The 15986-nt window shown below is 37.9% G+C and overlaps 1 protein-coding gene across 3 annotated transcripts in view; it reads left to right on the forward strand.

The window, feature by feature from the left end:
- The window catches only part of PPWD1 (peptidylprolyl isomerase domain and WD repeat containing 1), a 40147-nt gene extending 24161 nt beyond the window's left edge, over positions 1 to 15986 (forward strand). For 2 of the 3 annotated variants that reach the window (XM_006869111.1, XM_006869113.1), the window contains 5 exons: positions 743 to 932; positions 4898 to 5079; positions 6331 to 6412; positions 8859 to 9041; positions 15701 to 15986. In XM_006869111.1, the coding sequence (XP_006869173.1) occupies positions 743 to 932; positions 4898 to 5079; positions 6331 to 6412; positions 8859 to 9041; positions 15701 to 15844 (781 nt within the window). In that variant the 3' untranslated portion in view covers positions 15845 to 15986. The remainder of the gene's footprint in view (positions 1 to 742; positions 933 to 4897; positions 5080 to 6330; positions 6413 to 8858; positions 9042 to 15700) is intronic. The other variant, XM_006869112.1, reaches the window with a different exon arrangement.

Consider the following 15986-nt stretch of genomic DNA (forward strand, 5'->3'; position numbering starts at 1 on the left):
AAAAGATATGCAGTTTCAAGTTTTGTTTTTGTTTTGTTTTTTTTTGACAAGTTTAAGTTTGTCTTTTTCTTACTGATTTAAATTAGCCTGGTTCATGCTAAATGTTGCCAAATATTGTAACCGCAGAATTCAGCATTACATCCTGCTAGACATAAAATCAGAAGTTAAAATGCATAAAACCACAATAAGCCTTTTGTGCAAACAGTCTATTTGGTCTTAGTACAAAATAGCCACAATCAGATACTATCACTGAATGTAAATGAAAAAACTTATGGTATATTTTTGTTGTTGTTTGTTGTGAAGTGCCATCGAGTCGGTTCCGACCCATAGCGACCCTGTACAGGGTTTCCAAGGGTGTAAATCTGTACGGGAGTAGAAAGCCTTATCTTTCTCCCGCGGAGCGGCTGGTAGTTTCGAACTGCTGACCTTAAGGTTCGCAGCCCGATTCGTAACCACTCTGTGCTATGTATTCCCCATATAATTGTATTGATATTGTAGTTCTTGGCAATACAAATCTTTGAAGGCTTACACAAAGATTAAAATAATAGGGCTAGGTTAAAACTGTAACTGAAGGATTATATTTTTTAAACTACCTACGAATTTTTAAAATAAACAATATTATTTGTTAAAAAACCTTTCACTAGTTATTTAGTACATAATTGATAACTTTTATCTGTAAAGTTCTTATGAGTGAAGTTAATCTTAGTAATTTTATGATGTAAAACATTCTGGTATTTTCCAGGTGTGTGCGGATCTTAGGCAAGCAAGAAAACATTAGAGTGATGCAGTTGGCTCTGTTCCAGGGAATAGCTAAAAAACATCGTGCGGCCACTACTATCGAGATGAAAGCTTCTGAAAACCCTGTTCTTCAGAATATTCAGGCTGACCCAACAATAGTCTGTACATCTTTCAAAAAGAATAGGTTTTATATGGTATGTGGAAGCACTACAAGACGGTCCTTGACTGTTTTCTCTTGTGTGGTTGGTGTTTTATTTTCTTAACTTGTGACTTCAACTGAAGAGAATGTTGGCAGTAAAATCAGACTTTCTAAACAATGAGAATACCAACATTAATATTGTAGACTTTTAAACTGGGTTGATTTTAAGCACTTCTGTATGGTCTCCATGCTGTTTTGAACTTTTTCATCTTGACTTTTACAGCTATTTCTGTTGTCTAAGTTGATAGTCAGGTAAGTGGTCATGTTGTTGTTGTTGTTGTGAAGTGCCGTTGAGTTGGTTCCAACGCATTAGTGACCCTGTAAGAGTTTCCAAGGAGCAGCTGGTGAGCTTGAACCACTGACCTTGCAGTTAATACGGCTTTGCAGTCTGACGCATTAACTCACAGTGCTGCACCAGGAGTTTTATTATATCCAAAATAGCTTTTGCATGAGGCATTGGTGGTACAGTGGTAGAATTCTCATCTTCCATGCAGGAGGTCTGGGTTGGATTCCTAGCCAGTGCCTCACAGGGTCATTGGTGGCTTGCATGTTGTTAGGATGCTGGACATGTTTCAGTAGTTTCTAGTTTTAAAGTAACTAGGAAGAAAAGCTTGGTAATCTACTGAAAATCAGCCAGTGGTTAAAGTACTCCAATCTGCAACCAATCATGGGCATGGCCCAGGCAGGACTCGTAGTGTTTCATTCTGTTGTGTATGGGGTCACCGTGAGTCAGATGTAGTAGCAGCTAACAACATGGGATTTAAAAAATCTTTTTAGTTTTTTATTTTTCCCCAGCTTTAACATTTGAATGTCATTTCTCTCTCTTGAACATGCACTACTTCCCTGTTTAAATGAATTTCCTTTTTTAGACTTTAACTCCATTGCAATGTTACTACCATAGAATTTTATTTTTCCTGAGGAATTATTTTTTTCTCTGCATAGCTAAATGCAGAGAACTTTATACTAACTTGGGCTCAAAATCCAACTACTAATACTATCTATGAATAGAACTCTTCTGTTTACCCAGGCAGAAAAAATCTAAAATATAAAGACTCTGCCCTTACATCCTAGACTAGACACTGCAGCCAGGGAAATTTCTAATTTCAAATATGACTGTTATCTCTCTGCCATTTAATGACATCCCAGCTCTCTACATTAGCCTTTATTTATGAATCTAGAATACATGTTCTCTGCTTCCAAAGTACAATGATGATAAACTCTAAAGATAGACATTTCCATTACAAATGGGAGCAGCTGGAGGGAAAGATGGGAAAGAGGAGATAACAGAAACCAAACAAGTTGAAAAGCCGGAAAACAAGTTTAAGGAAATAGGAAAACAAAACAAATCATTCATAGTACTTCCTTATGCAGTTAACATTTTCATAAATTTTCTTTCAGTCTGAATAGATACACATAATACATCGGACATATCTGTATTGTATTTAAATACAAGTTTTATTTTTCAAATCTTGAGCTGTAGTAGTCTATGTAAGCTAAATGAAGATAGCTTTTTATAAAATTCTTACAAGTAGTACAATAGATGTAGTGTTATTCCTTTTAAAAACTGGAGAAAAACATGTTAAAGCAATAGCATCCCAACCTGCTTATTTGTTTGCACTCTATCCAAGTGAATTAAGGAAAAAAATTCAAGTCAGGGACTAGGCAACTAGCTCTATATATGAGCTGGGCTTCAAACCACACAGTCAGTAGTTCTAATCCACCAGCCCCTTCTTGGGAGAAAGATGAGGCTTTCTGCTCCCCTTAAATTTATAGCCTTGGAAATCCTATACAGTGCCTCTGTGAGTCGGAACCGACTTGGTAGCGTACCACTCCATTCCTCCACTCCAGCTGGCATCAAGTAGAGCTTTCTTAGGCTCTACCTAAGGAGCTCTGGTAGCGTAGTGGTTACAAATTGGACTGCGAACCACAAGGTCAGCAGTTCGAAACTACCAGCTGTTCCGCAGGAGAAAGATGAGGCGTTCTGCTCCTGTAAAGATTTACAGCCTCGGAAACCCTGTACAGGGTCACTATGAGTCGCTATGAGTCGGAACCGACTCCACGGCACATAACAACAACCTCAGAAATCTATAGTAAAGATTCTACTTTCTGATAATCAAATAAATGACAAAGAGCTTGAGAATTCCAGTTTTAATAAACAAAGGTTTTTTCATGTTTCTTCCTGTACCATGGGGAGTGTGAGATTTATAGCAATTTCACTCAAAATCTGCAACCTTTCTCCCAGGCCTCAGGGTTTAGATCATTCAGATGAAGCTCTGAAGGGAAAAAAAGCATAAGATCCATTATTGATGAAATTTATGTGAATCTTCATCCTACCTTGTGCCAGGTCTTACAAACTGTAGTAATAACACTTTTTTAACGTTTATGTTACACCTTCTATGTGGTGTCCTGATGTGGTACTGTAGGATAAACAGTGGACTGCTAACCTCAAGATCAGTGGTTCAAGCCCACCAGCTGCTTCTGGGAAACCCTAAAAAGGGTCACTATGAGCCAGAATCAACATGATGGCATTCAACAACAACAATAATAATAGCACTAAATAAGCACTTGGTTTAATCTTCACAACAGGTGCCATTAAGAGGTTGTTATTAAGTGCTGGTGAGTCGGTTCCAATTCAGCAACCCTACGTGGGTTTCCGAGTTGTAGCTGGTAGGTTTCAACTGTTGACCTTGTGGTTCGCGGTCCAGTGCTGATCCTGCAGTACCACACTAGGAGTCCATAAGAGGTTGTTGTTGTTAAGTGACCTCAAGTCGGTTCCGACCTATAGCAACACTGTATAAGGTTTCTGAGGAGTGACTGGTGAGCTTGAACTGCTGACATTTCAGCCAAACGACTTTGCAGTCCAGCGCATTAAGCCACAATGCCACACCAGTACTCCATAAGAGGTAGGTACTATTATTCCTATTTTGTGAATAAGAAACTGAAGAAATTAACTTCCCATTTACCATCTCCCAAGGCACATAACTAGTAAGTGGCAGAGATGAAATTCAAACACAGGCAATCTTATGGTAAATTAGTACATATAAGAAGGCTTCAAAAACTTTGTGGGGAAATTCCATTCTCTTTTATTTCCATTTTTCTGCAAATTTTTTGAAGCCCCCTCGTATAAGCAGAAATAAAGAACTGTGTCAAAACCATATTATTATTGAATGCATCCCCAACGAAATTCCTACCCAAAAGGCTTATAGTGACAGTGCCTAGGGTTTACAAGAGTGGCTGATAGGTTTGAATTGCCTGCCTTGCAGTTAGCAGTCCAGTGTTTATTATACTGCACCACTAGGGCTCTGTTTTCATAATTGTTGTTGTTGTTAATTGCTCTTAAGTCTGTTGTGACTCATAGTAACCCATATAGAGTTTCCAAAGCTTTAAATCTTTGTTTTTGTTGTGAAGTGCTGTTGAGTCAGTTTTGACTCATAGCAACCCTGTATAGATTTTCAAGGAGCGTCTGGCGAATTTGAACCAACCTTGTGGTTCAAATGGACCTTGAGATCCAGTGCTTATCTTACAATGCCACACCAGGGCTCCTTAAATTGCCTACAGCTTCCAGTATTTCCAGGCAGTCTCCCATTCAAGTACTAACCAGGCTCAACTCTGCTTAGCTTCTGAGATCAGATAAAATCAGACACATTCAGGGTGGTATGACCATGGACCTTTGAGGGAGCAGAAAGCCTTGTCTTTCTCCTGCAAAGCAGCTGGCGAGTTTGAACTTCGGACCGTGTGCTTCACAGTCTGGTGCTTATCCTATGGAGCCACCGTGCTCCCACTAATTTGACCGTTTCTCAGGTCCTTTGGTGAAGAGTGATTCCTGAATGAAAGACTTATTCTAATGTGAATTCTTACTTTGCTCAAAAGCTTCAATAGAAAGGGAATTTTCTTGTTTATAAGTTTTTCAACAAATGAAAAATTTAATGCATTAACTCACATTTTATTTCTATACTTGAGTTTACCAAACGAGAACCAGAAGATACAAAAAGTGCAGATTCTGACCGAGATGTTTTTAATGAAAAACCTTCTAAAGAAGAAGTCATGGCAGCTACTCAAGCTGAAGGACCTAAGCGAGTTTCAGATAGTGCCATTATCCACACAAGCATGGGAGACATTCACATCAAACTCTTCCCAGTTGAGTAGGTACTATTTTTGTTTTAAATAAACACCAGTATAAATATGCTTAGGAAATTATGCAACTTAAAATTCTTGTTACTTTTACCTCAAGAAATCTGAAAAAGTGAAATGTTCCGAAGAGTTGTTACTATTATGTGGACATCCCAACTCTTAGGTTTTTTGACTTATTTTAACTAGCTTTCTTATCAACTCATATCTTAAAGAGAAGAATAATTATTTTTCCTCCTGCTCTGGTAACATAGTGGTTACAAATGGGGCTGTAGCCTCAAGGTCAACAGTTCAAAACTACTATCAGTTCTGTAGGAGAAAGTGGAGGCTTTCTGCTCCTGTAAAGATTTATAGCCTCAGAAACCCTATACAGGGTCGCTATGAGTCAGAACCGACTCCACAGCACATAATCACCACCACTATGCTATATGGTTTAACAATTAGTTCCAACCAAAAACATAAGGACTGTAATTTAAAATAATAATTTAAAAAATCAGTCTTCTTTAGCGAGATTTCTATTTTACTGAGAGCTGAATAAAAAAAATGTGCTTAAAGAATTCCAGAGTTTCAATAGCCAAAGGGTTTTTTCTCATTTCTTTAGAAAGTACTTAAAAATTCCTTTGTGTTTTGAAGGTGAATGTTTCTGTCATACTACATCTTGGCAGTGAGTAAAGGACTGGACAGTTCTAGACTCCTGGACAGCCTTTTTTCAAATCCTAACCCTAGTAAGCTTCTTTCCTGGTGTGCTTGGTACAGGATTGTCTTGATGCCCCCTTATGTTCCCAGCTCTGAGAGCTGTTACATTTTAATGCACTACGTTGAGACATTTCATGAGATTAGTTAATATTATTAAGAAGACTTTATGTTCTTAGTCACTATCATTCATAGTTGATTAAATTTAGGAGCTCTTATTTCTGTGAATGAGTTCTTGTTCAGGAATATAAGAAAAATACCTTTTCTAGAAACTTACTGTATAGGGTAAACTATGTATTTTTTTAAAAACTGCTAAATGACTTGGAAATCTAAACCTGTCAAACTTAAAAATAACAAGCTTTCATGATCTAAACATACAAAAGTTAAAATATACTACTGTTTACATACTCTTTCAAATCTTGCTTGTCCTGAGATGTAAAGAGAGTATGAAAAAAATATTGTCCTTCTAAGATATTCAGAAGACACTAGAAATACTATGAAGCAGAACTGCAATGAAAATGGTTTTAAGATGTTTTGGCTAGGTTTCTCACTTTTAATATATATCTTATTAGGTGCCCCAAGACAGTGGAAAACTTCTGTGTTCATAGCAGAAATGGTTATTATAATGGGCATACATTTCACCGTATAATTAAGGTAAGTTATGCAAAGTTCTTATGATTTAAGGAATAGTATGTTATTGTAAATAAATAGTCGCAACAGTAGATTAAAACATTGTTAGGAAGATGGTACAGGACCAAACAATGTTTTAGTCTGTTATACTGAAGTTTGTCTTGAGTCACAGCTGAGTAGGATAACTAACAGCACACATTATTGTGTAACAAAGAGGTATAGCCCATTCATTCACACTTAGGAGTTTAGAACAAAGGAAGAGGAAAATGGATTATGACAGCCAAAGAAAGAATGAGTGGTCCTGAATATCAAATGTAGAAGCAAAAACAGGTATAATAGCTTGGCTTTCTTTTAAGAAACAATGCAATAATATCTTGTAAGCAGCTAACTCCTATTTCTGTGTAGTCAATTCCAACTTAGAGCTACAGAGTAGGACTACCCCATAGGGTTTCAAGGCTGTAAATCTTTACAGCAGCAGATTGCCCATATCTTTCTCCCATGGAATAGCTGGTGGGTTCACACTGCCAACTTTTGTGTTAGCAATGGAGTTTAACCAAGGCACCACCAGGGCTCCTTTAATCAAATAAGCAAAGGATAAACAATGAGTGCAGGGTGAAGGTCATGTTAAGATAAAACCAATTGCCAAGGTAACATTCCTAGTGGCTGGCTAGGTTTAGATCTAAAATATTTTTTAAATAGTAAAAGAACGCTGACGTCACCCATTCTGTAACAGCCACCTAAGAGCAGCATGAACTCAGTCTGAGATTTGTTGAACAGCAATCCATAAATTACCCGGGCAGTGATAGAGTTCTTGGTAATTGACAGGACAGATATGACAGGAGGAAAAGTTAGATTTCAGGTTAACCTTGCAGGATAAGCACTAGACTGTGAACCACAGTGTTGGTGGTTTAAGCCCACTAGCTGCTCCGAAGGAGAGATATGAGGCTTTCTGTTCCCACAAATGTCTATAGCCTCGGAAACCCTATACAGGGTCACTATGAGTTGGAACTGATTCAGTGGTACTTAACAACAGGAGAAATTAGTGAAGTGGCTGAGGAAATCCAAGGTATTTGTTGGAGAAAATAAAAACAGTAAGGTCAAATAAGAAAACTGACAAAAATTAGCAGACTGAACTTTAGTGGGAAAAGAGCAAGAAGATTAGCAAGACATCCTGCAGATGACTGATGAAATTGTAAGAGAAGTAGAATTACAACAAAGGCCAATGCCTTTTGTTCCAGTTGTGAAAGGTGGATACTCTTATTCAACAAACATAGGTTAAATTCCTTTATCACAGTATTGTTGAGTGCCTTCGAGTTGGTTGGACTCATAGCGACCCTGTATAGGGTTTCTAAGGGGTACCACACTGGAACTCCTTAGTAGTGGGCTGTGTGAATAAAGTAGGTTGTTGTGCTTTCCAGGACTCAGTAGGAGGGTACAAACGGACAGGCATATGAATGTGATGAGTGCTTACGTATATGAAGAACTAGTAGAAGTCAAAGAACCCTTTACAGAGTACCTTGGAGATAGTGAACTCATATCGCAGGTTTAGTTCCAGAAAGCAATTACCGTAGTAAAGTGAGTCGTAGACTTTTTCTTTTTTTTTTTTTTTGGTTTCTCAGTGCATATAATAGATATGCTTGTATTATACTGAAATCTATGAAGGATGCAATAGCACTATGAAAAAGTATGACATATTGTGAGAATTACTAAAATGTGACAGGCATGAAGTGAGCACATGCTGTTGGAGACATGGTGCCGATAGACTTGCTAGACCCAGGGTTGCCATAACCTTCAGTCTGTAAAAAAACACAGTATCTGCGAAGTACAATAAAGGAAAGTGCAGTAAAATGAGGTATGCCTATAATTGTGAAGTAAAAATGTAAACACATTAAAACTTTATTTTCATGCACAATTATGTAAGAGGCACTGTATAGTTATGAAATATAGTATTAACTACTTTTATTTAAAGGAGCTCTGGTAGCGTAGTGGTTATGAGTCGGGCTGCTAACCTCAAGTCAGCAGTTTGAAACTACCAGCTGCTCTGTGGAGAAAGATGAGGCTTTCTGCTCCCATAAAGATTTGCAACCTTGGAAATCCTATACAGGGTTGCTATGAGTCAGAACCAACTCCACGGCATACTACCATTACCACCACCACTTTTATTGAAATTATTCAGAGAGATAGTACATATGTATATGTATGAGCAGAACTTTGCATATTTGTTTTGATTATTGCGAACAAGGAGGTGGTAACGCAATGGAATACTTCATCCAAATTAAAGGAAATGATTGAGAACTGATTCGAAGGCACTTAACAACACCACTAAGAGCTTAATTGGGTCACTTAATAGCATTAAGGAAGCTAAGATTTTATTGAATTCAAAGTACTATCAGAAGAAATACACACGATAACAATGCATGAATATTTAGAAAAACATAATGTAATGTGCTTTTTGTGTACTTTCTTTAAGGGCTTCATGATACAGACTGGAGATCCAACAGGAACAGGTATGGGAGGAGAAAGCATATGGGGAGGAGAGTTTGAAGATGAATTTCATTCAACATTACGACATGACAGACCATATACACTAAGCATGGCCAATGCTGGATCAAATAGTAATGGATCCCAGTTTTTCATAACAGTAGTACCAACAGTAAGTACATAATCACTATGAACCAGAGATTCATATGCTATGGTCTAAGAGAGTGAATGCAGTGGAAGAGAGCCAAATTATTCTCTGCTATGTATGTGTGAATCAGGATATAAAACTAATAAACAATTTAGAGAAAAAGATACTAAAATTACCTAATAAATCTACATTTATATGGCAAGACAATGCTTCCCAGTAGTAGGAAATACAATGGACTGTGAGTCATGATATTGTTTGTTTCAGTTCTGCCACTACTAATTGTTCAGTCTAAAATGAATTATTTCACAGTTCTGGTGCTGTAGTCTACTTTTCAGAATGGAGGGATTAGAGTACAGCTATGCGTTGTTCAGCGTCCACAATGTTCTAGGATGTTACGTGATTTGGATGTTGTATGAACACCTTTTTAGAAACTTCCAGTTGTCCTCATCATTGCTGCTGCAGGAGCTGCTGGCAGACACCAGAGAAAGGGTGCTGGCAGTGAAAGTGGCGGTGAGAGGGTGGTGAAAAGAGAGAGCAAGAGGAAGTGAATGAGGAGGAAGCTGAGCCCACCCAGCCCCTCATGCCCATGAAACAAAACTGGAAAGCCTGTACCCATGCCCAGAACCATGTGTTCCTCCTCACCAGCCTTCATCCCACCTGTGGTCCACTGCTACAAGTCTGGATTTAGGCTCTTTAAAACCACTGTTGTTCTTAAGTGCTTTGATATGGTTCCGACTCTTAGTGACATGGGCCTGTTCTGTGCCATCCTTAAAGTTATTGTTAAGTTTGAGCCCATTGCTGCTGCTGTTGTGTCAGTCCAGTTCTTTGGGGGTCTTCCTCTTTTTTGCTAACCCTCCTCTTTACCAAGCATGGTGTCTTCCAGGAACTGATCCCTCTTGTTAATATGTCCTAAGAACAAGAGATGAAGTCTCACCATCCTGGCTTCTAAGGAGCATTCCTGCTGTATTTCTCCCAAGATAGCTTCTTGTTCTTCTGAGAGTCCATGGTACTATTAATATTCTTCCTGTCTTTCCCCAGCACCATAATTCAAATATATTGATTCTTCTCCAGTTTTCCTCATTTATTTGCCAACTTTGAGATGCATATGAGAGGATTGAAAATACCATGACTTGGGTCAGGCATACCTTAGTCATCAAAGTGGTATCTTTGCTCTTTAACATTTTAAAGAGGTCTTTTGCAACAGATTTGCCTAACTGGAATATGCCCTTTGATTTCTTGATAGCTGCTTCTCTGAGCATTGTTTGTGGATCCAAGAGAAATGAAATCTTTGACAACTTCTATCTTTTCCCTTTACCATGATGTTATTTAGTAGTCCAGTTGTGAGGATCTTTACATCCTTTTCATTGAAGTACAGTTTGTGTTGAAGACTATTCTTCGATCTTCATCAGTAAAAATTTCAAGTCCTCTTCACTTCCAGCAAGCAAAGTTGTGTCATCTATATGTTGTAGGTTATTACTGAGTCGTCCAATCCTGATGCCATGTTCTTCTTCATATAATCCAGCTTCTCGGACTATTTGCTTAGTATACAGATTAATTCACTATGGTGAAAGGATACAACACATGTTTCTCATTTTAAAGCATTCAGTATCCCTTTGTTCTGTTTGAATGACTGCCTCTTGATCTATGTACAGGTTCCCTATGAGCACAATTAAGTGTTCTGGAATACCCATTCTTTGCAATGCTTGTTGTTGTTAAGTGCTGTCGAGTCGGTTCCGACCCATAGTGACCCTGTATAGGGTTTCCAAGGAGCAACTAGTGAGCTTGAACCGCCGACCTTGCAATTCAAACGGCTTTGCAGTCTGGCGCATTAACCCACAGCGCCACACCAGGACTTTGCAATGCTATCCATAGTTTATTCTGAGCCTTTGCATAGTTAATAAAGCACAAGCAAACATCGTTCTGGTATTCTCTGCTTTTAGCCAAGATCCATCTGATGTCAGCATCCTCTTACAGTTTGGTTGAGTTTGTCAACTCCCTGTCAATGTACTGTTGCAACCATTTTTAAATTATCTTCAGAGAAATTTGACTTGCATGTAATATTAATGATGCTGTCCAATGATTTCCACATTTCCAGTCAGTCCCCTCTTTTGGAATGGGTTGACCAGGTAGGTGTCTTCCAAATTTCAAATTTCTTGGCATAAATGAGTGAGCACCTCCTGTGCTGCATCAGTTCGTTGAGAGATTTTAATCTGTATTCCATCAATTCCCCGAGCCTTGTTTTTTTGCCAATACTTCAGTGCAGCTTGGACTTCTTTCAATACCATCTGTTCTTTATCATAAACTCCTTCTTGAGTTCTTTGAACATCAATGTTTGTTGGTTTTTTTTTTTTTTTTGGTACAATGTTTCTGTGTATTCCATCCATTTTCTTTTGATGCTTTCATAATCATGCAGTATTTGCCCATAGACTCCTTTAATATTTGCAAGTTGAGGCTTGCATTTTTTCTTCAGTTCTTTCAGCTTGAGAAATACTGGGTAGGTTCTTCCCATTTGATTTCCTAGCTCCAGGTCTTTGCATATTTCATTATAATACTTGACTGTCTTCTCAAACTGTCCTTTGAAATTTTCTGTTCAGGTCTGTAAAAAATGTGAAATACCAAACATTCTTCCCATAGTTCTGTCTACTCCACTAGGTTCAGTAATTCATTACAGTGGCTATACAGACACAAAGATAATACTCACAGTTCTGGGGCTAGAATGAAGACTTTAGCATATCCAATCAAGTATAGGCTGAAAGAGGACTTAGAAGCTCTCTATAATCATGACACCCAAGTGATGTTTTTCCCAGGTAACTCCAGTAGTACCTTTTCTACCCTGAGCTGGAGCATAAAATCTTTTCACCCGTTATTTCAAACATTCTTTTCACCCGTTACAATTAACAGTAAGTAAAATAACCATTTAAGAAACAGAAATTTCATTTCCCATTCCTTTTCAGCCATTCTCTTATAAACCTCATGCTTCCATGAGTCTGGAGCCCCATTTTGACACCAACTGCAAAAAATATGCACCAACCATTCCTCCCACAACCCTATCTACTGGGTTCGATTGTCCATTGCAAAGACCACACAGAACTTATATACCATACTAACAGTTATAGGCTTTATGAGGAAAGTTAACAGGTTACAATTCAGGGACAGAAATGCTCAGGGCACTGTTGTTCCAGTCAGCTGTTGGTAAATGCCCACAGGACACACCACTCCTCCGTAAGCCTCAGCCTGAAAGCCAATGTCTTTAGCTCTGTGAATCAGGAAACCTAGGTGCCCTACGCCACCACTTATCTGTCAGTTTGTCGTACTATGGTGACGTGTGTTTCTGTGATTCTGGAAGCTATGTCACAGGTATTTTAAATACCAGCAGGGTCACCCACAGTGGACAGATTTCAGCTGAGCTTCCAGACAAAGACAAACTAGGAAGGAGGAGAGATGGACTCCTTCCAAATATTTAGTCACTGAAAACTTTATGAATAGCAGTGGAACACTGATAGCACCAGATTATTGAATATTGAAACATGATGAAGAGCACCAGAATATTGTCAGATAAAGAGTGTTGGAAGATGAGCCCTTCTGTTTGGAAGGCACTCAAAATGCAACTGGGGAAGAGCTGTCTCCTCAAAGTAAAGTTGACTGTGATAATGTGAATCGATTAACCCTTTCAGGACCTTCATTTGCTGATGGGCCACAACCCAAAATGAAGAGAAACAGCTATAAAAATCCATTAGTCATCAGGGCATGGAATGTACCAAGTATGAATCTAGAAAAATTGGAAATAGTAAAAAATAAAATGGGATGTATAAACATCACTATCCTAGGCATTAGTGAGCTGAAATAGACTGGTATTGGCCATTGTTAATCTGGCAACTTGAATTCTAACAACTTTTTTAGTCTAAAATTGATCAAACATGCAATCAAGATGTGTTGATAATTACTGGTGATTGGAATGCAAAAGTTGGAAACAAAGAGGAAGGATCAGTTGTTAGAAAATACGGCCTTGGTGATAAAAACACAGGGGTCTCAAGTGCGAATGGCGTGCTCCACTCCTGGCTCTTCTGTTTCTGAGATGGCTTATTTTAAACCGGTGCTAGCTTCAAGTATTAACGATTACAATTACAATTAACTGCTAGCATCCACAGTTGAATCATATCATCCTATCAGTATCCTCTCCCACCTTCTCTTACCCAGACCTAGAAGGGAAAATGTTGTTTTGTGGGATTTATGACTATGGGTAGAAGAGACATTAGATAATTCACTACACCACACGTTTATGTATCGTCATTTCTTCCAAGCTACACTCAAGAGCTAGCTCCCGTCTCTTCTAACGTCCATTTTTGTTTTTTCTTTCTTGTCTTTTTAATGACCCTTTGCTTCCTTTCTGTATGATGTTCTTGATGTCATCCCGCAACTTGTTTTTGATCTTTAGTGTATCAAATTTGTTTTTGAGGAATTCATCTTGGGCTTTAGTGATTGGTGTACAAATTTGAGTAATAGTGGTATTAACTGGTTTTCCTCATAGGTGTATAGATATTATCGTATCATAGACAGCATTGTAATTCAAGATATATCTTGGAATGCTGTATTTGACAATGAATGCAATGCCATTCCTCTTCTTCATTCCCAGCATAGTAAACCATTTGATTTTTATTTAAAATAGCCAATACCTATCCATTTTAGCTCATTATTGCCTAGGATTTCGATCTTTATTTGTGCCATTTAATTTTTGAAGGCATTCAATTTTCCTAGATCCATACTTCATACATTCTGTGTTGTGATTATTAATGGATGTTTACAGCTGTTTGCCCTCATATTTCATTTTGCCACTTTATCAATTGAAGATCCCGAAAGCTTTGCTCCATCCTTGCCATTGAAGTCAACTCCACTTTGAAGAGGCAGCTCTTCCTCAGTCCTATTTGGCGTTCCTTCCAAGCTGAGGGATTCATCTTCCGGCACTATACCAGAAAAAATTCCATTGCAATTCCTAAGGTTTTCAGTGATTAACCATTCAGTAATGGTCGGCCTTCTTCCTAGTATGTCTTAGTCTGTAAGCTCTGCTGAAACCTGTCTACCATGGATGGCATTTAAAATACTGATAAAAATTTCCATTTTTAAAGAAAGCCCCTGATGGGACCACATTATATGCAGTGTGATATCTGAACAGACAAGCAACACATGTTTATATATGTATTCCCAATTTAAAAAAATATTCCCCTACATTTTCATTTTTAAATATTGCTTGTATTCTGATAGTTGTGCAACCATTCTCACTCTCCTTTTCTGAGTTATTCCTCCGTCATTAACATAAACTCAGTGCCCTCTAAGGTTCCTGGCTAACCGTTATCTTGAATTGCTGTTGTTAATATGATCCTGTTTAAATAGTTCTTAGAAGAGCATAGCACTCAGGGCAGATCTTTTTTACTAGTTAAGCTAAACTATTGTTCAGTTTTAAAATTACTTCAGAATACATCGCATACTCAGTGGCATTTTAAATTTGAGGAACTTATATTAAAAGCCATCTAGCTCTATTGTTAGCAGTCCTCGTGTGGATTAATGCGCTGGACTGCAAGGTCGGTTTGAACTGAAAGGTTGGTAGTTCAAGCTCACCAGCTACTCCTTGGAAACCCTATTCAGGGTCACTATGAGTCGGAACTGATTGGACGGCAATGATAAAATGACATACTTTGTTTATTGAAATTAAGCACCAAGTACTGAACCCTGGTAAGGAGCTCTGGTAGCATAGTGGTTATGAATTGGGCTGCAAACCTTAAGGTCAGCAGTTTGAAACTACCAGCTGCTCTGCGGGACAAAGATGAGGCTTTCTGCTCCCGTAAAGATTTATAGCCTCGGAAACCCTGTACAGGGTCACTAGGAGTCGAAACTGACTCGACGGCACTTTACAACAACAACTGAACCCTGGTAGCGTAGTGGGTTATGTGTTGTGTTGCTAACCACAAGGTCAGCAGTTTGAATCCATCAGTGGCTCTGCTAGAGGAAGATGAGGCTTTCTGCTCCTGTAAAGATTTACAGGAGTCCTGGTGTGATGCTGTAGGATAAGCACTGGACTGCTGCTCTTTGGAAAGCTATACAGGGTCGTCATGAATCAAAACTGACTGACTTGATGGCACTTAATAACAACACCAAAACAAGAGAGGTATTTATAACTAATATGTTATGTACATAAACTCATTTAATATTCACAATTCTTTTGGTATTATTCGATCCAGTTTTAAACAATAGGTGAAGAAACAAACAATGACTTGATTCATTTGCAAAGGGTCAAGTAGAAGAGCGAGTATTTGAACTCCCACCTATCTAATGCTAGAGCACATGCTGCTTATTTAACTATTCCATATATAACTATTCCTGAAGCAAACTTTTAAAGCAGGGGCCATAACTCTTTAAGCCATGCAAAGTAACTTACCATTAGCAAACATTTTCCATCTTCCTTTGGTCTGAAGAATGCACTTTTAATTAAATGTTATACTATCCTTTTTCTTTTTTTTTCATTTAAAATTGGAAATTTCTTTTAAACATTGGTAAGTTAAATTATTATACTTCTTTTTAACTGTATACTAAAATGAGACATAAATTTAAAATCTCTTTAATTTATTAGCTCACCCAGAGATTTAACAAATGTAGGTTTATCAAGATTTTCCATCTGTCCTCCAATACAGCCTTGGCTTGATAATAAGCACACAGTATTTGGACGAGTGATTAAAGGAATGGAAGTTGTGCAGAGGATCTCCAACGTCAAAGTCAATCCCAAAACAGATAAACCCTATGAGGATGTCAGCATCATAAATATTACCATCAAGTAAACCAGGCTTCATTGTTTTATAAGTTAAAATATATTAAACATAAGATTATTTTACATTAAGAAGCTCTGACTTACTAAACATACAAATTGTATTTAAATATCTAATATTCTATTTTTATATATTTCATTAAAGGCCATTCTTT

Source organism: Chrysochloris asiatica, unplaced genomic scaffold, assembly GCF_000296735.1.
Source record: "Chrysochloris asiatica unplaced genomic scaffold, ChrAsi1.0 scaffold00126, whole genome shotgun sequence".
Lineage (NCBI taxonomy): Eukaryota > Metazoa > Chordata > Mammalia > Afrosoricida > Chrysochloridae > Chrysochloris > Chrysochloris asiatica.